Genomic DNA, 24,221 nt, shown 5'->3' on the forward strand with positions numbered 1-24,221 from the left:
AAGGCAGATTCTTAACCACTGGACCACCAGGGAAGTCCCAATTGAGTGCCATTTAATGAGATGTTAGGAACTAGAGGAGGGGACCAATTTCTGTAGGGAAATGAGTTTGAAGGTTATCTGGGATCACAGCAGATGTGGAGTATACATCAGACAGTTAAAGCTACAGCTAGGGGGTTCTGAGCTAAAAAGACATAGTTGGGAGACATCTGACACCAAAACAGGCATTTTGTTCATTTCACATGGACTAAAGGAATGAAATCCACCTAATCCCCCATATTGTTACTAGAAACCTGGACAACTAAACCTTTCTACTCTAATCTTTTTATTTATTGTAATTACCATTATTATTATTATCAAATAATAATAATATTGTTATTACTATTAGAAGATTCTGTACTATCTTGACAACCCAATATTTTAAAATATGTTTTCTTTGGAAATGCTCTTTTAGAAAATTCAAGTTTCACCCTGAGAACTGATTTTCGAGACAAGTTGTTAAAAGATTGGACTCTGTAATGGTTTTTTACTAAAGGAAAGAAAGAGAAAGGAAGAAAGAGAGACAGAGAGAGAGAGAAAGAAAGAAAGAGAAAGAGAGACAGAGAGAGAACTTAGTCCTTGGTAAAGCCATCCTTAGGTAAACGAAATGTTTCTAAGCAAATGTTTCTAAGTAAATGTGTTCCTTCTCTCTCCTACTCCAGTGAGTATTACACGAAAGAGTAAGGGGGTATCATCAGAAACATGAGTCAACATGAGACACATGTGTCCTTCACTGGATGCATAAAAGATAAGGCTGAAGGAAGTTGATTCCAAGATAAGCCAGTAAAACAATAGTAACAATTCAGATAAGATTTTTTTTGAGAGGGGGGGACCTTCTTTTGGAATGGACAAACAGACAAAGAATACAAGTGAAGGAGCCTGTCTGATAGTGAGAGCACCTTCAGAGTAATCCAGGGTTTATACCAGTACTGTAGGCAGAGCAGCTCTCCACTTGGCAGTGACTGGAACCTAAGGTGAAGAAAGCCTAAAAAGTGGTCAGAGTTTTTAAAAAATTTGTTTCCATTGTAGGTTTACGAAGTGAGATGGCACTAAGTAAAAAAGATCTCTTTTAAAGAATGAATCATTTTTACTTATAAGTGGCCAGCGTTCTATGCAATGAAGTGTTTCAAGTGGCTGAGGAAATAACAAAAGCATTTTTGATCTCAGTTCTTCTTCTTTGAGCTTCAAAAACCTATGAAATCCAGCCATTGGAGAGAAAAGAATGAAAACCTTACCTAGCCTGAGCTATCCATTTTCTTAGGGAACACTTTCACCTCCTGAACAAGTCCGACACTTCTGTAAACTGAGTTCCATCAGTAAAGAACCCTCAACTTAAGCTGTATCACTGTGAATTTAAATTTATTATCTAAGTTACAGAATTTCACAAGGAAAATCAGCTCTACTTTCAGCTAATTACAATTAGCCAAGAAAACAAGTACACTTACAAAGGGTCACACTCTGAAGTTCTTTCTGGAAGAAAGTGGTTGGGAATTTGTATTCCACGTTCCCTCAGAAACAATGCTAAATAATACTTGAGCCCACAAAGGCTTACTGACCTCATCGTGTCTCTAAGGCATAAACACCAGCAGGACCAGGCAAGGTCCCTTAGCCCGGGAGCAGGGTACACGGCTGCCAGCAGCTGCCTTCTCTTTCTGCTTCTCTCACCAACACATTGGTTTATTTATTTTTTTTATTATTTTTATTTATCTATTTTTTTAAATTGAAGTATAGTTGATTTACGAGGTTGTGTTAATTTCTGCTGTATAGCAAAGTGAGTCAGTTATACATATATATACGTATTTTTTCATATTCTTTTCCATTACGGTTTATCTCAGGATATCGAATACAGTTCCCTGTGCTAGACAGTAGGACCTTGTTGCTTATCCACGCTGTATGTAACAGGTTGCAGCTGTAAAACCCAAACTCCCAGTCCACCCCTCCCCCAGCCCCACCCCGTTGGCAACCACAAGTCTGTTCTCTAGGTCTGTGAGTCTGTTTGTAGACGGGTTCATTTGCAACACACTTCTTTAAAAAAACTACTCCTGGTTATACGCCTCCCGTTGTTCACCAGCAATCACTCAAAGACACTATTCCAGACAACCACCACCACCTACTCTCCTGAAATTGCTCTGGCAAAAGTTATCAAGGGCTTTCTAATCTCCAAGTCCAGCTATTTCTCTGAAACATCCAACTTTTCTGACTTCTGACTTCTTCCTGTCGCTTTCAGCTAGCTCACTCTTTTCCTCTCTCGTCCACTCTCTGAACTTTCCCCCGTCCCTTGTCTTACCTCTTGACCACTTCTCTTTCTCACTAGTTGATGGCTTCCTCTATCCATCTTTAAATGCTGGTGTTGTCTCTGTTCCACCATAGGCCCTCTTTTTATTCTACCTCTTTCTTATGGGGAGTCTCACTTATTCTCAGAATTTAAAATGCCTGGCACGTAATACGTGCTTTCACTGTTATCCTTCAAAACCCAATTCAAATATCATCTTCTATCCAAAGCCTTAGCCAACCTCCTCCACACTCCCTTCTTCCCCAGAAGAATCCTCTGTCACTTGTGTTCTCAAAGCACTTTATATAAACTTCTAATATAGCAATCAGCAATCGGCAATCAGCATAGCCTACTCTATCTTTATAGCTGGTCTCCTGCACTGGACTGTGAGCCCCTCAACAGAAGGGTTGATTTCACTGAATTCCGTAAGTGCGGCCACTTCATGATCAAGCACAGATCTATAGGTCAAGCACAGATACAGAAGACCTGGGGGATGTCAAGATCCATAAAATGTGATCTTTGCCACCTAGGAACTTCACTCACACTTAAGTAGAAAAGGCAGATTTCAAAATCAATAACTAAACACCAGTAAGGGAGAATGCAATATTCATACATTCAATCCATCAATATGTATCAGGTGCCTATTAAGTGCCAAGCACTGTATTAGGTACTAGAGATACAGGATAAACAAGACAGACAAGGAAAGGAGACATGGAATTATACTTTAACGCTCCTTTAAAGTACCTGAAACTGCTTCTTTCTAACAAAGGATTTCTCATTATCCCACAACATTGGACTTGACTTTTTAGGTTGTTCCTTCTTAGTCATTTCACATATGATGCAACACTTATGGAGCAACAGCTTTTTTTTATATCCCCCAAAGAATCAAGTAAACAAATTAAGATGTATTTAATAGTTCTTAAGAGATTATTTTAAGAGGTAACAGAGAGACAAACATAAACATCAATAAAAAATTACACAGATCTTAAAGAGGGGCTAAAAAATAGAAAGTTAAAGAGTTCCATGATTATTCTTAGCTTAAATAAAAAAGAATGCTAAGCTCCAGCTCATAAATAACTATGCAATATGCTGGATTTAGGAAGGAATTTCCCTGGTGACCACATATTATAGCTCAAATGTTGGGCAATATTTTCTTCTGTGATTAAAGCGGACAATTACAAGACTTGAGAAGGTAATTCTCATAGACTAAATATAAAGTCATCAGAAGCTCATAAGCCAGTTCAAGTCTTAGGTGGAGCTTTCACAAGTTAGACCAGGTAACTGAAAACTGAAAGCAGATTAGGGCCTTGGATTCTCCAATCATAGCTTTATTTTTTCTCCTTTAATGCTCTTAGAAAATCTTCTCAAATTAAGTTGGCTTATCCTCTGGCACAGAACTCTGTTTAGGGAACATGCTCTTGCTCCCCTGACAAATAAATAAAGGAGAACCAACCCAAAAAAGTGGAATTTGAAAACAGAAAAATCAGGGCTGCTTCATACATCTGTCTCTGCAAACTTATTCCAACATGTCTAATGATATTTTCATAGGAAAGCACAAACCTATTAAATAGTGGTGGTCTGGGAAAATTAAGGCATGACAACACATAAATATCATAGTACAATTTTGTTCAAAATTCCCAAGCAGTGTCACAACACAGGGGCAACAGCTTTTGTGTGAACAACTTACTTGCTGCTAAGGATGGTGTCTAGCCCCTCTTGGGCTATTCCAAGATTAACAGTGAATGGAAAGAGGTAATAAGAAGAAGATACCAGCCTTGGATAATCAAGAGATTATCAATCACGAAGAATGTTCACTATATATTTATCAAGATGAAACCTGCTTCTTTAATAAAACAGAGCTTTATTAAATGCAGAGTCCTGAGCTCTGAGCAGCTTGGAAATTGTGAAGTAGCAATTTTCCATTACTTATCTCCCTTTCACCAAACAGTGAAAATATGATTCAACGTTGGAGGCAAACCAAAGAGATAGAGCAATATCTTAACTTTGGTTCCAAGTGTATAAGAGATTTGGCTGACACAGAAAAGTGTCACTCTCGTGCTATCAAGGTTTTACCTTCTCCGAGATTTCATAAATGGGCACCGAACGACAGTTATAAATGTAACCATAAAACTACACAGAGGTTACTTGAGCTCAGTCACCTACAATTCTTGTCTGCCTTTTTTCTGACTTCTGTTGCCTTAAACAAAGAATGGAGAACAGGATTCTGTCTGAACTTTTAAACTTTCTGTAAATCCAAGCAAGCCATGGCTTAACCCTGTCATTAATGAACGCCAATGAATATTTACATGTTAGCAGCTTGTAAACGCTCCTGCAATTTACTTCTTCATTAGTACATCTTTGCATCTAACTCATTTCTTCAAAAGAACCTTAAAAAGTGAGCTTTGGAAACATATTATGTTCGTGATAAATATGAATTTTTGTCACTTATACCTTGGTGTGACATAAATCAATCCAAATAAAAACTTATGACCAAGTGTGTCACTCATTTGAATACATGCTATATGGACCAGTAAACACTAACAAAATACTCCTGGAAATTAAATGTTAAGTCAAAAGCAGAGCTGACTGTGCAAAGATTTCATAATGCTGACAACCCTTAATTTTAGACTTTGGAAACAACACAAATGCAGATTTTCAGGTTGACACTCTAGTAAACACAGCAGGATCAGTCCTTGGGTAACCCACTCATGTGGCATATTTAATGATCAAATAAATGTTCTACACTACTGAGTTACAAAGGAAAGAAGAGTCTAGGACTCTATTAAGAGTCTAGGCTAGCATTTCCTTTCCAACTTTATTTCAGATTTACCAACTGCCAAGTGTACTTTAAGCACATAAACTATTGGCAGCACTAAGTTGCTGGGCAAGAAAAGTTAGGCCAACTATTGTCATAACTCACGTGCAAGCTACAACATTGTTCTCGAATTTCACTAGATCAAGCCAAGCAACTTCCACCCCAACCCTGTTTTGCAACACACACACACACACACACACACACACACACAGATACATTAGGTTTTAAAGCCAGACTCTGCCACTCTACATAGTCTAGAAATCTTTTCTTACTCTGACTGCATATAAATAGTAAACAGTAAACTGACCAAGAGTTAGCTTTGAAAAGCTAAAATCCTACTATCTAGATCCGAAGATCTGAATTTTCACTGGATCAACCAAAGCTAGTTTCCCAAGACCAATTCCTAAAAATCTAGAAATTGTCTTGGTAGAACTAAGATACATCAATTGTATGTATGTGACTCAAAAATAATTAGAGGACTTCCCTGGTGGTGCAGTGGTTAAGAATCTGCCTGCCAATGGAGGGGACACGGGTTCAAGCCCTGGTCTGGGAAGATCCCACATGCCGTGGAGCAACTAAGCCCATGCACCACAACTACTGAGCCTGCGAGCCACAACTACTGAGCCCGCGTGCCTAGAGCCCATGCTCTGAAACAAGATAAGCCACTGCAATGAGAAGCCTGCGCACCACAACTAAAGAAAGCCCACATGCAGCAATGAAGACCCAACGCAGACAAAAATAAATAAAAATATAAATAAACATTAAAAAAAATAATTAGAAAGGTTACGTAAAGTGTACGTTCATAATGTTGCTTAGAAAGTTCAAAGGTAGCCCAGATTTCAACCTTAGTCATTTTTATGTATACCACAACACAGATATGGTTCTGCAAGCATCAACAAGGTATCTAACACTTGCCTGCCATTTAGATTCCATTCTCTAAATGGAATTTTGTTTGTTTACTATCTTCATTCTTGCCCAGCTACTCAGTAACCTGGCATTCAAGCTAACTATTTTCTGTCAACCAAGGACCATACATAGGCCCCAGGCATTACCAACAAGCAAGCAACATAATTTTATCATGGACTATATGCCTAAGGAATCCTAAATTGATACTACATTGTTGGCATGTTGCAATTACCTAAAATAGCCTCAATTTTTTTCACAAACTGAAAGGATTAATACAAGAGAATTTAAATACAGATCAAATTCCACTACTGTAGAAACAGTATATAAGAAAAAAGATTCTAAGTCTCAAGTAATAACTCCACTTGTTTCTATGAGTCATTATATAAAATAATTCTTCCACGTTAAAGACTTACAATACCTCCTTGAAGTCAATTTAATAGATTTTGTCAATATTTATAAAAGACCTTAAAGGTTTTTAATAAAATCTGGGTATTTATTTAACTACTTTTGGAACATGATACTGATTTCATATAAAAATAAAGTGAAGAGCCTAACGCATAGTTTACAGGTGTATAAGATTATTAGTTTCAATGCATTTTCACATCTGTTACAGCAGTAATGAACATTGTTCTCATGTGTCCAGTTTAATGAAATCATCCATAATGTGAAGTCCTTAAAAAATTCCCTTGGACTTTTTACTTATTCACTACTTAGAGCATCACCTTGCATGTGGTAGGCTCCCAATAATTATTTATTAAATTGTTGAATTCAATGGGCAGACTGTAAGACCATAAAAGGCAGAAATTGCACTCTTAACCTAATTCTGTGCAGACCTTAGGAAGAAATCTTGCAGATTTTAAGTAGTCAACAAATGTCTACTGATGAGAAGACTGTAATTTAATGTTGTCAAACAGAAATTTTATTTCTAGAAGACAGGAGAGCATAGTTATAAATGAGCAGACTCTGGGATCAGACAGTCTTAGGTTCAAAACTTTGTTCTACCAAGTGGCACTAGGAAAGTGGATAACTCTGCAGGGTCTCAGTTTCCCCATGTGTAAAACTGATCCACTGGTATTATCTGCCTCATAAAGATTGAATAAGATCAGGCATGTAGAGTGAGTGGCACAGCACCTGGCACTCAGTAACACATGGTGTTCATTTGGGTATGACTTGCCTTAAATTACAAGATCAAAGTAACATATTTGGTGTGTGGAGTCTTAGAGCAATTTGCCAGCCCTCTAAAATATTATATGCATTTTTCCCTCCAAAAAATAAACCTGTTTGGAGTGATCTAGACTACTGAAGTTCCTGTTAGTAATGAAGATTTCCTAGTATATGAATGAAGCTGGGTTTGCAGACACTGCAAGCAACACACTGGTGTATTTCTGACTTGTTTCTGGTCAAGGCACCCTCTGGGAACTATCTGATTAAAAAAAAAAAAAGGACCTTTGACTGTCTTTCTAGTGATAAAACCATTTTATAATGCTTTTGGGATAAACGTTAAGTTGTATAAAACTGATAGTAATGCAAATAATACTTGTCCACAGTGATACAAATGAATATTGTTTGGTAGAGATATAATTGATTTCCACCTTATAGAAAAGATGACTCCAACATTTATACTTATAGAATTGCCTTACAAGAACACTCTATGACATAAATCACAGCAAGATCCTTTTTGACCCACCTCCTAGAGAAGTGGAAATAAAAACAAAAATAAACAAATGGGACCTAATGACACTTAAAAGCTTTTGCACAGCAAAGGAAACCATAAACAAGACCAAAAGACAACCCTCAGAATGGGAGAAAATATTTGCAAATGAAGCAACTGACAAAGGATTAATCTCCAAAATTTACAAGCAGCTCATGCAGCTCAATATCAAAAAAACAAAGAACCCAATCCAAAAATGGGTAGAAGACCTAAATAGACATTTCTCCAAAGAAGATATACAGATTGCCAACAAACACATGAAAGGATGCTCAAGACCACTAATCATTAGAGAAATGCAAATCAAAACTACAATGAGATATCATCTCACACCGGTCAGAATGGTCATCATCAAAAAATCTAGAAACAATAAATGCTGGAGAGGGTGTAGAGAAAAGGGAACACTCTTGCACTGTTGGTGGGAATGTAAACTGATACAGCCACTATGGAGAACAGGATGGAGGTTCCTTTAAAAACTAAAAATAAAACTACCATACGACCCAGCAATCCCACTACTGGGCATATACCCTGAGAAAACCATAATTCAAAAAGAGTCATGTGGGCTTCCCTGGTGGCACAGTGGTTGAGAGTCCACCTGCCGTTGCAGGGGACACGGGTTCGTGCCCTGGTCCAGGAAGATCCCACATGCCGCGGAGCAGCTGGGCCCGTGAGCCATGGCTGCTGAGCCTGCGCGTCCAGAGCCTGTGCAACAGGAGAGGCCACAACAGTGAGAGGCCTGCATACCGCAAAAAAAAAAAAGAGTCATGTATCAAAATGTTCATTGCAGCTCTGTTTACAATAGCCAGGACATGGAAGCAACCTAAGTGTCCATGATCGGATGAATGGATAAAGAAGATGTGGCACATATATACAATGGAATATTACTCAGCCATAAAAAGAAACAAAATTGAGTTATTTGTAGTGAGGTGGATGGACTTGGAGTCTATCATACAGAGTGAAGTAAGTCAGAAGGAGAAAAACAAATACCGTATGCTAACACATATATATGGAATCTAAGAAAAAAAAATGTCATGAAGAGCCTAGGGGTAGGACGGGAATAAAGACACAGACCTACTAGAGCATGGACTTGAGGATATGGGGAGGGGGAAGGGTAAGCTGTGACAAAGTGACAGAGTGGCATGGACATATATACACTACCAAACGTAGGGTGGATAGCTAGTGGGAAGCAGCAGCATGGCACAGGGAGATCAGCTAGGTGGTTTGTGACCACCTAGAGGGGTGGGATAGGGAGGGTCGGAGGGAGGGAGACGCAAGAGGGAAGAGATGTGGGAATATATGTATATGTATAACTGATTCACTTTGTTGTAAAGCAGAAACTAACACACCATTGTAAAGCAATTATACTCCAATAAAGATGTTTAAAAAAAAAAAAAGGGCCTCCCTGATGGCACAGTGGTTGAGAGTCCGCCTGCCGATGCAGGGGACACGGGTTCGTGCCCTGGTCCAGGAAGATCCCACATGCCGCGGAGCGGCTAGGCCCGTTGTGAGCCATGGCCTCAGAGCCTGCGCGTCCGGAGCCTGTGCTCTGCAACGGGAGAGGCCACAACAGTGACAGGCCCGCGTACTGCACACACACACACACACACACACACAAAAATTGCCTTAACAGTACATTAGCAGTTTGGCATCTATTAGCAATTTCATTTCAGCATTCCTGATTGTGTGCATGCACATGTGTGTGTGTGTGTGTGTGTGTGTGTGTGTAATATCTGCTCTTCAAATTATCCTTTGAACCAATTTTATTATCTTACTGGTTTTTTCATGGTTTTCTCTGTAGTATCCTGGGGAAAACCCTGGAGTATTTGGGATTCAGAAGAGGTGAGTTCGACTTCGTAATCAACCAGTTGATTTATTCTGGCCAAGTCAAATACCCTTCTCCAAGGAGGAGTTGCCTCAACTGTGAAAGACAGAGGACTACACTGCCACATCTATTTATTTTCTGGAGCAAATAAGATAATCAAAAGAGGACTGCATTGCATAGAACAATATACATTTACATTATCATTCTGATTTAGCCACATAAAATCACCTACGCCCCAGTGTGACCAAACTATAAATTGGAAAATACCTAGCTGGAGGTAAAAGCCGCCGTGGCCCCTGGACAGCAAGAATCACACTCCTGGTCCTGGGTTGCCTTGGTTCTAAGCTGATACTTGTCACAATGAACTTATTAGAAAACTTGAATGTGATATCAAGAGGTATTTGACATGTAATAGCCTGGGTTTCCTTAATTCTTTGGGGATGATTTTTAAATAAGAAATAGGGGTAACTTAGATTTTGAAAGGAGAGTGAATTCTCTGGCTTAGGCAAATACCTGGTTTTACATGGTTTGGAGTCAGTGGTCAGATAGCCTGACATCCACTGATAACTCACTAGAGTAGTTCTCCTCCATGTTTCTGTTTCGTAAGAGTTCTTAGAAGAGACTAAAAGTATTGGAAAATACTACTGTAACTGGTCACAACCTCTTTTAAAGCCTTGCTGTACAAAGAAATATAACTTCCTTCCTGCATGAATCATATACCAAAGGCAATTGCTTTGCCCATTGTTGATTACCTACTGTAACAGAAATGGTTTGCTTGTGGAATATTTACTGTTACCTTGTGCAACTTCTGAAGCATTCAAGTTACACAGATCTGCTCTGCTAGGATTTTCAGTAGAAGACGCTGTTAACATTTAAATTTTTTCTCCTCTCTTCTGTGTCCCCCTAAGAAAACTGCCACAATGTAGCCTGGGTTCTGCATCTTTTAGTTTTTATGTTTTCTTTTGGAAAAAAACAAAATTACAAAATGAAACATAAGATGTAAGTACTCACTTTCAAAATTTTTTGGAATAATTAGACAAGACTTTAAAAATCAGCTTTGTCAGTGAGAGAGTGGCATGGACATATATACACTACCAAACGTAAAATAGATAGCTAGTGGGAAGCAACCGTATAGCACAGGGAGATCAGCTCGGTGCTCTGTGACCACCTAGAGGGGTGGGATAGGGAGGGTGGGATGGAGGGAGACGCAAGAGGGAAGAGATATGGGAACATATGTATATGTATAACTGATTCACTTTGTTATAAAGCAGAAACTAATACACAATTGTAAAGCAATTATACTCCAATAAAGATGTAAAAATAAATAAATTAATTAAATAAAAGGCAAAAAAAAAATCAGCTTTGTCTCATACCCTCTCTCCTTCGCCAATAATCTGACACATATTTTGATAAGTTTCTTTTTTTTTAAATAAATAAATTTATTTATTTATTAATTTTTGGCCACGTTGGGTCTTTGTTACTGCACGCACGTTTTCTCTAGTTGCAGCGAGTGGAGGCTACTCTTTGTTGCTGTGCGCAGGCTTCTCATTGCGGGGGCTTCCCTGTTGCAGAGCACGGGCCCTAGGCGTGCGGACTTCTGTAGTTGTGGCACGTGGGCTCAGTAGTTGTGGTTCACAGGCTCAGCAGCTGTGGCGCAAGGGCCCAACTGCTCTGCAGCACGTGGGATCCTCCCGGACCAGGGCTTGAACGCGTAACCCCTGCACTGGGAGGCGGATTCTCAACCACTGCACCACCAGGGAAGCCCTTGATGAGTTTCTTAAGTCAACATCTCCAGCCAGAGATAAAAGCCAATATATTAAAGCAATGAAAGAAGTCAACATATTAGAATCACCAGTGGATTTTAAAATAAATTATAATTTTGCTTTGCTTTCCTATTTTTCTTTTATGACACTAATAAAATTTGCAAATCTAATTTTGCTCCCTGAAAATAAGGGGTAGCTTTCTTAAACAGCCAGTTTCCCCACTTATCTATATCCAGTTTATGGGACAGTGAGGCTGTTTTCCCAAGATACACCTTTCCCAAGGCTGTTGGTTACCGGTTTCTTCCTGATACTCACACAGCTGTAGTTCCTGCAACACTGCCCACACCCACCTCATTTACTATAGTCTCAACTCTCACCTTGCCTCAGGCAGAGCGGGGTGCTGTTTGAAGGGTCCGCTTAGGGCAACTACTTGCAAAGCAAAACCAGTTGGTACCTGTTGGTGGAAACTTGCACAATCATTGGGCATTGTGCTTGTCAACCTCCCACTGCTCCACAAAGAAGCAGTGAACCAATCTTATCCTGCAAACCAGAAACAGGAACTGAACGGGCCTCTAACTAGGCCTCCAAAACAGGAAGCAAGGGACAGTCCCTGCAGCCACCAGAGGGGAACTGACTTGTAGCAGAGAACTCCCAGAAGGCTGGCACCAGCCAAGGCCACTGGTGAGACAAGGCCAAGTTGTGTGCCCATAATTAGGCTTCACCTAGAGGTGGAACCAACTTGAACTATCAACTGATGAACATATGAAGCAGACAAAAGGCAACCAAATTGAAGCAAGAAACCAGGATCCCAGGAGCCTGGGGAGCAGGGCCAGTGGTGACAAGCTGCAGGTGACTATCTGGGATAAGAAATGGGTGCTCTAAAAACAAATGTTATTTTTGTGCTTTGGAGCTTTGTTTTTCGTTTTGCTTTTTTCCAATTTTCTAGTAAAGCTCTTTTTGGAAAATTTTAGCTTTGGCTCCAAGAAAGCAAGAGGAAGCACAGTGTTCTGAACTCACAGGGGGCAGGCAGGCAATGATATGCCAGCAAAAAGTCAACAGCCCAGAGAAAAACCATGAGTGGGCTTCCACTGGGATATTTTTTTCAGTCCTTTCCTAAGCTAGACTTTTTCTTTATGAGTTTGCCTATGTTTGCTCTTTTGATAATTTTGCTAAGGCTTGTTTCTTGGGTGAAGAAGCAGTGACTGGAGGTAGGAAGGGGCTATAAGGCGGTTTAGACTAGAGGTTCTCAAACACTGCTCTGTTAATTGGCATGATAAAGTTTTCATCCATCATGGTGAAATGGGAAAAAGAATAATAAATAATGCATTTTTCCATACATTTACTGTATGCAAAAAGCTATTCTTTATTCTAAGTTTATGCCTTCCCTAATTCAACATAAAAAATGTGTTTTCTTTTTAAGAAGTCGTGGCAGTAGCTGGCTGGTTGTCAAGGTTTCTTTTTCTCTCTTTATTATACACTTACCTGGAAAGATAAAATGTTGACAAATTCATGTCAGTCTTCAATTTTTTTAAACCGGTTCATGGGAACCACTATTTAGGAAATACTGGTGCCACCCAAGTATACTTCTCCCTCCAAGTATATGAGACAGTATATATGAAAGCCTCACTGGATTTAAAAGTAGAAAATGCAGAAGTGGGCTGGAAGATTCTTAGGAACTTCTCTGTCTGAGATAGAGAGGAGACAAAGGTTATGTTTGTTTTTGTTTTGTTATCAAATAAGCCTGGAAGTCCTAAGGAGCTGTGCTGGAAGCAAGTGGAACCAAACCCAGAAAGTTCAGATGCCTGTCCAGTGACATGGCCCAAATGGGTGACTTTTATCACAAACCCAAGTAAGGTGGGAATACTATAGAGATGAAAATATAAAGGCTAAATTCTTAAAATTTCAGCCTCCATGTGTTTCCTTCCTGCTACCCACTGTTGCTACTGGGTGAAAGGCTGAGTAAGAGATTGCAATACAGAGAGCCTAAGAGAAAGGCCAGGCGATGTTCTGGCTAGGGGCAGGGAAAGGGGAAGCAGGCAGCCATCCAATCCTGAGCCCCCTGAGGGAGTGAGGTGGCCTTGAGCAAAGCACTGTCCCTGGGTCTTAAATCAGCTGGAAGTCAAGCCCCATAAATAGGTTTGGAGGGGACGAAGGTGAACGTGTTTATGGATCCCCTGCCGGTATCGCTTCCTCCTTCGCTGAGCATCCTTCCTCCTCCGTCCCTGCCCAGCCTCCCTCCTCTCCCTAAAGCCACCCAATCCTTCCTTTGTCCCCTGCCTCACCAGAGCCCCTCTTCTCAACACCACCAATCCAAAGTGATGCTCCTACATCCAGCCAGGATGCTACCAGAAGCTAGATGAACGCAAAAGTTCCTGATTCTAACACAGGAAAAGATGTATTCAAAGTCCCAGTTTTGGGCTCCCCTGGTGGCGCAGTGGTTGGGAGTCCGCCTGCCAATGCAGGGGATGCGGGTTCGTGCCCCCGTCCGGGAAGATCCCACATGCCACGGAGCGGCTGGGCCCGTGAGCCATGGCCGCTGAGCCTGCACGTCCGGAGCCTGTGCTTCGCAACGGGAGAGGCCACAACAGTGAGAGGCCCGTGTACCGCAAAAAAAAAAAAAAGTCCCAGTTTTAAGACTTCCCTGTGGCGCAGTGGTTAAGAATCCGCCTGCCAATGCAGGAGACATGGGTTCGAGCCCTGGTCTGGGAAGATCTCACATGCCGCAGAGCAACTAAGCCCGTGCGCCACAACTACTGAGCCTGAGCTCTAGAGCCTGCGAGCCACAACTACTGCACCCTCGTGCCACAACTACTGCACCCTCATGCCACAACTACTGCACCCTCATGCCACAACTATTGAAGCCCACATGCCTAGAGCCTGTGCTCCACAAGAGAAGCCACCGCAATGAGAATCCCGCGCACCACAACAAAGAGTAGCCCCCACTCACCGCAACCAGAGAAAGCCCACACACAGCAACGAAGACCCAATGCAGCCAAAAATAAATAAATTAATTAATTTTTTTAAAAAGTCCCAGTTTTAGGTTGGCAGGAACATAATTTTCTGAATGTTTAAACAGATAAATGGGTTTCACACTTCAAGTACAGTGAGTTAACAAGGCTTCTTATAGTCTAGCCCCAAATTTAACCACCAGCTATAATACTATTTCTAAGAAAAAGTGTGCTCTTGGATCTAAGCAGCAATCTTGAATCATTTAGCCTGAATGAACGAATATAATTCTTTATGGTTCAGTTTTTCCATAAGCAAAGTAGGGGAATAATAAAGCCTATACCGGGCTTCCCTGGTGGCGCAGGGGTTGGGAGTCCGCCTGCCGATGCAGGGGACACGGGTTCGCGCCCCGGTCCGGGAAGATCCCACATGACGTGGAGCGGCTGGGCCCGTGAGCCATGGCCGCTGAGCCTGTGCATCCGGAGCCTGTGCTCCGCAACAGGAGAGGCCACAACAGTGAGAGGCCCGTGTACCGCAAAAAAAATAAAAAATAAAATAAAATAAAAAAATAAAGCCTATACCAGCCATATTTCACAAAACTAATGTTCATTTTTTTTAAAATGTTGAGACCCTGCCAGTTGGGGTCTGTCTACCTGAATGGAATAGTTCTGCATCACTAACATCTGTATCACTAACATCTGTATCACTGGCATCTCTTAGATTTTACAGAAATTTACTGCCTACAATGCAGGGGGCTGGGAAGGGGTGTTGTTAGCTTGGCAACTGCCATCTCTGAGTGACAGTATTGTATACCTAAGTACAATGAATTTTCATAAAATCTTTGATAGAACATTAGTTTCCTCTCAGAACGGGAATGAAAGAGAGAATGACAAGTGTAGTCAAAGAACAAACTCAATTACAGTTAAACGATAATCAAATAGGGAAAATCAATGAAAACCTTTAACTGCAATCTATTCTTTAGAAAGATACCAGTACACAAAGATAGCGGAAGTTTCTAAAAATGTAAACAAGCTTTAAGTTCTTATTCATTCTATTAAGCTGAGCTGTTCTAACACCAACATTCCCTTTTAAATGTTGAGGCCCTTGTTAAGTCCCTCTTGCTTACCATTCTATTGCAGATTGGGGTCACCTGTGAACCCCACTCCCCAGTTTGGTTCTAGAGGCTATTTCCTGGAAGCCCAAGGCATTCCGTGTAGACCCTCACAACCAGGACTTGAATCTGCGCTTCTCATGGACCCTGAGCTCCTGGAGGTGGCAACGTGATATTAATACAAGCAGTTCATTCATCTCTGTGGACTGAAGTGATTCATTTTTTAATCAATACTGTCATAATTTTAAGGTACAGAATTTGGGGGCTGGAAGAAATCGTAGAACCCAATTATTACAACCCTTCTCTGAGATTTTAAATTACTTGCTCCAAATTGGAGAACCAGGACCAGATCCAGATCTTGAAACTCTTGTTCCGATGTTCTGTCCCCGCACACCCTGTTGTCTTCCCTTTTCAAACTCACAGGATTACATGAGGGAATCTTAGAAATTTACTTCAATTTCCCCCTCTACTTCCATCCTTGGTCAATTTTATAGGCCGCTGAAGGAGACAAAGGGCCTCACTCACAATTATGTGGTTCAGAGCAGAGCCAGGATGAAAACTCAGATGGAACTTGAGGGATGATGTTCTTCCCACTATATCATAACGGTTCAACTTTCGAGCGGAGGTAGTGGATGTCGAGCAATGGTCAGCATGGGGCCAAAACCTTGCCAGGACTGTTTTTGTAAGGCCTGCAAGCTAAGATTGGTTCTTCCATTTTTAAATGGTTGGGGGAAAAACATCAAAAAAGAATAATACTTTGTGAATTACATGAAATTTAAATTTCAGTGTCCATGAACAAAGTTTTACTGGAATACAGCCACGATGATTTGTTTAGGTCCTCTTGAGTATTAGCTGCAGAGTTGAGGAGTTGTGAGAGACACCTCCTGCAAAGTCTAAAATGTTTATACCATCTGGCCCTTTACAGAAAAATCTGCTGAACCCTGGAAGAGGACGAGCAAGCGCTCTCTTAGAAATCAGAAGTCAAGTTCTACTACTATCTAACTTGGCCGCCCTCAGTTTAGAAAAACAAAGGGTTTGGACAAAACTGATACCGTCCTTATTCGGTCACATCTTCAACATCTTCATGCTGAATGAGAAAGCTCAGAGATCATGTCACAGGCAGGGGTGAAACTGGGGCCTGCCCAGGTTGAACAAAGCAGTGGGATGGAACAGAGCTGGCCCGGTTTTCCTAGAGCGTGTCCTCCTCCCCACTATCCCACATTGCACCAAGATGGCTCATAAGGTCCCTGCCAGCTCTCTGTCACATGAGTTCGATGCTTCCCTCTCTTAATTCTGAGAGTAAATCAGCCCAGCTAAATGCAGGTAGCAAGGGCGAAGCCGGACTTTTTAGAATCAGGCACCCAAAGTGAAATTCTCCATTAACCAGTTGTTACCTATGACCCTGGGCCAGTGATGGACCCCTTGGTTTTCTCATCTAAGAAGGATGCTAAGTACTTCCTTCACAGGCTTGTCTGGAGGATTAAATGAGATACATTTCAAATGTCTGATCCCTTCTAATCTTTCTCTCTCCCTTTCTCAGAGACAGTATTTGGAAAATAAACAGTACGTGAGCCTTGTTAGGAAACTCTTTCGAATTAGCTTAGAATTTAAGATTACTTTTATAAAAAAATACCCAATCTATCAATGCAATAAAAACAGGCTTATTATTTCACTGGGTGTTTTCCTCACATACCTTTCAGTTCTTTGAAACTTCTTCCAAATTATAATCCAAAAATAAAAGTGCTGTAATTTTTAGAAAAGTTATGTTCCTTGTTTAGAAAAGCAAGCCACACAAAGAACCAACCTAAAATATATTATACTCATGTCCAGTTATGAAAACCAAGACTGTAAAATACACCCGAACCAAAGTCCTAGTTTATTTAGTCTGGCTTCCTTAACATGAAGTTCTTCTTGTTCTTAAAATATTCAGCTTTGGCTGAATTCCAAGACGGACACAAACCTACTTCAGGTGTTTTGAAGAGACGGAAGAGAATTAGAACTGGCAACAAGATTGGATTATAAAACCTTCTACGTGATCACAAATCCAAGAACCTTATTGCTTGAAACCACCATTAAATCAAATTTTATGCCCCCACTTATAAAAAAAATAAATACATATATATCCTCAATATTGGTTGTACAGGGTGCTAAAGGTTAATTTCAATAACATGCTTTCATCCCTAACATTTGCTAACAGATAGCAAATTGCTGCAGTCACTTGAATTGCAGTGACGCTTTCTGAAATCTGTAATAGGTTGAAAAGATTTTTTTTCATGAATTATTCTAGCAACCACTTTAATGGGCACACTTTAATGGCCGATCTAATCTTAGTTATTAAAATAGCATATCAGTGTTTTAAACAATGTTAAAATTATATACTTTCCAGCCCATCAGGGCATATGGAGTAATAAAAAAACAGGCCTTGGTTCTTTCACCAAAATCCTAACAAAGATATCATACAAGTTTAGTGTAAATTACAGAGTTGCTTTTGGAAGTAATTACTTGAAACTTCAAATTGGTAAGAGATGGGAAATCAAACCACTAAACTTAAGGTAAAGGGATCTGGGAAGATCATGACATAACATGCAAATTCATACAGATCCGCTCTGCCTGCAGCTGGCTGAGTGGCAGAAGTCATGATTTCTGTACTCTCAAAAGTACACAGAAAAAATGAGGACATCATCTAAAACAGGCACAGGTATATATAGAAGGAAAATGTGGGCCAAACCTAACAGAACAGAAACCAAAACACTAAATGTAGAAAGGCTGATTGGGCCAAATATCTCGCAATGCACGAGATCAGAAGTTCCTTAAGAGGACCACACGCACCCCGGGCTCCTGGTGGCTGGGCAGTCAGACTCTCGCACAAATACACTCTCCCCAGAGCTGCGAGAGGCCGCCCGGAGCAGTCACGCAGCGCGGCTCGCTGCCTCTAAGATGGGGCAAGAAGTAAATAAGTAGGAAGCACGATTGCTGCCCAGAAATTGTTTTTTCCTGCCCAGGAAAGAAAACAAAAAACATTTTCCCCCCTGCGGCGGCCTGAGAAAAAGTGAACCCTGACCGCGGAGGATGGGGAAGGGGTTGCACACGCACCTGCATTGTAAAAACGGTCCAGCACCGCAGTTTCCCCAAAGTCCAGTTTCCCGAAATGCAGGGTCTCCAGGGTGGCGCCCACCGTCTCGCACGCCTGCCGCAGGCACTGCAGGGCCTCGCTCTCGGCCACCACCAGCTGCCCCTGGCTCGCTTCGTTGATGACATATGCCACCGTGGTCCGTCGACCTCCTCCGCCACCAGAGTTGCCCCGGCCCCGGGTGGCGCTGCTCCCGGAGGTGGCACTGGGACACCCAGCACCAGGGGCGGCGGCACTCTCCACGTTCCAGAAGCTGCCCGGTGCCGGCGGCGGCAGCTGGTTCTCCTCGCCCTCGGCGGCCGCCGCCGCTCCTCCTCTCCGGTAGCTGCCGCCCTCGGCCAAGGGTGGCACGGAGAAAGTGATGCCCTCGCCCGCCTCCGCGCTCATCTCTCCCGGCCGGGCTGCAGTGGCGGCGGCGTCCCCCGCCCAGCCGCACCGTCTGGCCAGCCACAGCTCGGGGCTGCTCCGCGCGCGCCGGGCTAAGCAGCTTCCATCCCGCGTCGCGCCGCGCCGCCGCCTTCTCTCCGGCGCCCTCTCCCCCGAAGGGACGCCGCTGCCCGGCGGCGGCTCGCCCCTCCTCGGCGCCTCCGTGGCCGCGCCGCTCGCCCGCTGCAGGGTGTAGAGTACAGGGGGTGGGGAACCGGGTTGAGCGGGAAAGGACGGCGCTTCCTTTTCTTGGCTGGCGGACAAGTCGGCTAGCGAACCTGCGCCGCGGCGCGGCTCAAGGGCGCCCCTCTCGGGGTGCGGTGCGCCCTAGCCACCCGGAGCGCGGTCCTGGATCCTTCCGTGCCGGGCGCTCTGGGAGGGGTCGGAGAGGGCGCCCTCTGGGTGGGGAGCTACCTGGCCAGCACCTCACAGGTGGGCAGACTTCCTGGACCGCGTCCCGGAACAGCTGCAGCGGCCGCCGAAAAGATCCGCCTCCTTCCTCGGCGGCGGCTCCCCTTCATCTGCTCTGTTTCCTCCTCCTTCCCCGGCCTCGTTTCTCTTCCGATTGCCGCGCCCGCTTCGTCCTGGCAACAGCCTGGCCGCTCCAGTCTCACCGCTCCTTGCAGCCCCTCGCCCAGTCGGCCACCGGCTTCTTGGCCGCCCACTCGTCGCGGCACCGAGAGTCAGAGCCCGCCCCGGGGGGAGGGCGCTGCTGGGAAGCTCGAGTCCGGACTAAACCGACTGCGCCGCGGCTCCCGGACCTCAACCCAGCCCCGAGCGCTGCCCGGGGCCAAGGTTCTGCACCGTCACCCACCGGGCCCCCCACCCAAGAAGACCTGGAGTAGGCAAAAGCCCGGAGCGCACGCGACGACAGGATGGCGCAAAAAAAGTCTCTCTTGCGAATACTCGAGTCTTCAGAGCCAGCGCAGGAGGCATTTGCAGCGTTCCCCTTGGCCAGGGCGCCCCCCTCCGGCCCCAGACGGCCTCGCTCGGCAGCGCGGTCCGGTCACGCGTGCGGCGCTGGCAAGACTAGGGCAGCATCTGGAGGCCAGCATTGCGCGAGGCGGGAAGACTTCAACTACAGTCCTGCAGCCGGCCTGAACTGGAGGGTGGTTTATTGGTGACAGTGGCTCTCCGCAAGTGGCAGGCTAAATTTATCGGGTCGGCCCTGGTACTTTTCATTTTCAAATTTTCAATAGCTCTGCTATCATGAATAATTGATTAGCTCCAAGTGCTGAACGGTATAGCGTTCCCATTTAGGTTCTTAAAATTTCCCCCAACACCACGCATACTTACTTCAGATAGAAAACCGGTTCTATACTGGACTTGGCAACTCATCATCCGCCAGATGAAAGAGGGAAATTAAGTGATTACTTCTATTTTTTTAAATTGCACCACGGGAGGGCGGGGGGGGGGAATGCCTGAATTGCTTAAGAGCAATCAAAAAATATCTACTTATTTGGGAAACAAAAACAGATGTGTAAGTTCTCAGAGAACTCCAAAATGCTATAACTTCAGGAAAACCAGTGAAAGCTGCAGTGAAATAAAGTAACAGTTTTGGGCTTCCCATCTCCAGGAACCAAGATGAATGTGTTCTATGAAAAAGGTTGAAGAATATTGCAAATTAATGCAAGCTAGGGGGAAAAGGAAGGATAAAACAGTTGAGTAGTAAACGGTGAAAAGAAGGAAGAAAATAGTAATGTGGGAAAACACCTAGCAGCTGAACAATTGCATCTGCACAATTGTATCCTTAATGAAGCAAAGTGACGTTAGCTTTTTCTAAAGACTTGTAAAACGATAGAAGTAAATTTCTAGCAAGGAAACTGGATTCTATTTGATCCACATCTGCTTTTGACCTTGATATCATTGGGAAAGTAATTACTTACTGAATCCGTGATCATAAGGAAACAAAACGTTGATGGACTACTAATAGATGTGTATCTTTTAATATTTCCAACAACTTGTCAAACCTCCAAACTTCTGTGAAAGTATAATCCTCCACCCCATACTGGCCCAAAACAATAAACACAGGAAAGTCGTTGAGACCATGTCTGGAAAATTAAAATGCCTAAATTCTCAAAGAGCACTTGACTACACAGATAAGACCCAAAATTATATATAAAACTATTTTCTAAAAACCATAATTTTTAGACCATTTCACCTTTGCTTCCCTTCCAGATCTTTTCAGAGACATTGTTCATATATAATTTTGTTTTATTTTGCTCACTTTGTTTTACTTTGAATTGATTTAATAACTTTAAAGATGTTACTGATTACTGGCACCCAAACCCCAATGCAATGCTGAAAGACTACATTGGTCCCAAGCCTTGGTCCCAAGGCTCTCCCACCTAAAAGGCATGGTTTAGCTGATTAATCTTGCACAGCATGTAACCAAATGAAATTTCCATTTTTATAGCTGATAAACAGTTGAAAGTATGTAAATTCAGATGGTTCAATTTACAACTCAAATTTGAGTCCTGTGCATAGGCAGGGGCACCAGGCAGAGGGCATGGGCGTAGTGCTGAAATTCTGCCTGCCTTCAGCTTGCCAGGCCTGCCTCAGGGTGTCTGTCTGGAGGAATGAAAGCCTTTTTCTAATTCGATCACCCAGCAGTTGTGCTTTTTGCAATTCGTCTGTATAGAAGGTGCACATTTTTCTAGGCCAAAAGCACATCTAATATGGTAATGGTGGATAGGAGAAAACTCATTGCCTATCTTGGGCCTCCAGGTTTCTTCTTGAAGATGCAAAATGGTGAATTTTAAACCTAAAATGGGCAAGCGTCTCCTAGCTAACTAGCTTTTGCTTTAGGTGACAAGTTTGCCTCTCTCTGTATCCTCAGGTAAGATAAGTAGAAATATTATATACTTTTTTTTTTAATACAGCAGGTTCTTATTAGTTATCTACTTTATATATATTAGTATACATATGTCAATCCCAATCTCCCAATTATTCCCACCACCATCACCCCTGCCCCCGCTATCCCCTTTTAGTGTCCATACATTTGTTCTCTACGTGTGTCTCTATTTCTGCCTTGCAAACTGGTTCATCTGTACCATTTCTCTAGATTCCACATATATGCATTAATATACGATATTTGTTTTTCTCTTTCTGATTTACTTCGCTCTGTATGACAGACTCTAGGTCCATCCATGTCTCTATAAATGACCCAATTTCATTCCTTTTTATGGCTGAGTAATATTCCACTGTATATATGTACCACATCTTTTTTATCCATTCGTCTGTTGATGGACATTTACGTGGCTTCCATGTCCTGGCTATTGTAAATAGTGCTGCAATGAACATTGGGGTGCATGTGTCTTTTTAAGTTATGTTTTTCTCTGGGTATATGCCCAGTAGTGTGATTGCTGGGTCATATGGTAATTCTATTTTTAGATTTTTAAGGAACCTCCATACTGTTCTCCATAGTGGCTATATCAATTTACATTCCCACAACAGTGCAAGAGAGTTCCCTTTTCTGCACACCCTCTCCAGCATTTGTTGTTTGTAGATTTTTTGATGATGGCCTTTCTGACTGGTGTGAGGTGATACCTCATTGTAGTTTTGATTTGCACTTCTCTAATGATTAGTGATGTGGAGCATTCTTTCATGTGTTTGTTGGCAGTCTGTATATCTTCTTTGGAGAAACGTCTATTTAGGTCTTCTGCCCATTGTTGGATTGGGTTGTTTGTTTTTTTGATATTGAGCTGCATGGGCTGCTTGTAAATTTTGGAGATTAATCCTTTGTCTGTTGATTCATTTGCAAATATTTTCTCTCATTCTGAGGGTTGATTTTTGTCTTGTTTTTAAACCTAAAATAGGCAAGCGTCTCCTAGCTAACTAGCTTTTGCTTTAGGTGACAAGTTTGCCTCTCTCTGTATCCTTTGCTGTGCAAAAGCTTTGAAGTTTCATTAGGTCCCATTTGTTTATTTTTGTTTTTATTTTCATTACTCTAGGAGGTGAGTCAAAAAAGATCTTGCTGTGATTTATGTCAAAGAGTGTTCTTCCTATGTTATCCTCTAAGAGTTTTAGAGTGTCTGTCTTACATTAAGGTCTTTAATCCATTTTGAGTTTATTTTTGTGTATGGTGTTAGGGAGTGTTCTAATTTCATTCTTTCATTTAGTTGCCCTGTTTTCCCAGCACCACTTATTGAAGAGACTGTCTTTTCTCCATTGTATATCCTTGCCTCCTTTGTCACAGTTTAGCTGACTGTAGGTGCATGGGTTTATCTCTGGCTTTCTATCCTGTTCCATTGATCTATATTTCTGTTTTTGTGCCAGTACCATGTTGTCTTCATTATTGTAGCTTTGTAGTATAGTTTAAAACCAGGGAGTCTGATTCCTCCAGCTCCGTTTTTTTCCCTCAAGATTGCTTTGGCTATTCAGGGTCTTTTGTGTCTCCATACAAATTGTAAGATTTTTTTTTCTAGCTCTGTAAAAACTGCCATTGGTAATTTGATAGGGATTGCATTGAATCTGTAGATTTCTTTGGGAAGTATAGTCAATTTTACAATATTGATTCTTCCAATCCAAGAACATGGTATATCTCTCTGTCTGTTTGTGCCATCTTTGATTTCTTTCATCAGTGTCTTATACTTTTCTGAGTACAGGTCTTTTACCTCCTTAAGTAGGTTTATTCCTAGGTATTTTATTCTTTTTGTTGCAGTGGTGAATGGAATTGTTTCCTTAATTTCTCTTTCTGATCTTTCATTGTTAGTGTATAGAAATGCAAGAGGTTTCTGTGCATTAATTTTGTATCCTGCTACTTTACCAAATTCATTGATTAGCTCTAGTAGTTTTCTGGTGGCATCTTTAGGATTATCTGTGTATAGTATCATGTTATCTGCAAACAGTGACTGTTTTATTACTTCTTTTCCAATTTGTATTATTTTTATTTCTTTGTCTTCTCTGATTGCTGTGGCTAGGACATCCAAAACTATGATGAATAATAGTGGCGACAGTGGACATCCTTGTCTTGTTCCTGATCTTAGAGGAAATGCTTTCAGTTTTTCACCATTGAGAAAGATCTTAGCTGTGGGTTTGTCGTATATGGCCTTTATTATATTGTGGTAAGTTCCCTCTCTGCCCACTTTCTTGAGAGTTTGTATCATAATTGAGTGTTGAATTTTGTCAACAGCTTTTTCTGCATCTATTGAGCTGATCATATGGTTTTTGTTCTTCAATTTGTTAACTGATTGATTTGCATATATTGGAGAATCCTTGCATCCCTGGGATAAATCCCACTTGATCATGGTGTATGATCATTTTAATGTGTTGTTGGATTCTGTT

General features: G+C 42.0%; 1 protein-coding gene across 3 annotated transcripts in view; it reads right to left on the reverse strand.

Annotated features, from left to right (window-relative positions):
• MAP3K5 (mitogen-activated protein kinase kinase kinase 5) overlaps positions 1-19,018 on the reverse strand; it is a 227,742-nt gene extending 208,724 nt beyond the window's left edge. For all 3 annotated transcript variants that reach the window (XM_081251030.1, XM_081251029.1, XM_081251031.1), the window contains exon 1: positions 18,473-19,018. In XM_081251030.1, the coding sequence (XP_081107156.1) occupies positions 18,473-18,896 (424 nt within the window). In that variant the 5' untranslated portion in view covers positions 18,897-19,018. The remainder of the gene's footprint in view (positions 1-18,472) is intronic.
• Between the last annotated feature and the right edge of the window lie 5,203 nt (positions 19,019-24,221).

This window comes from Mesoplodon bidens, assembly GCF_964165515.1.
Source record: "Mesoplodon bidens genome assembly, chromosome: 12".
In the NCBI taxonomy this organism is placed as follows: domain Eukaryota; kingdom Metazoa; phylum Chordata; class Mammalia; order Artiodactyla; family Ziphiidae; genus Mesoplodon; species Mesoplodon bidens.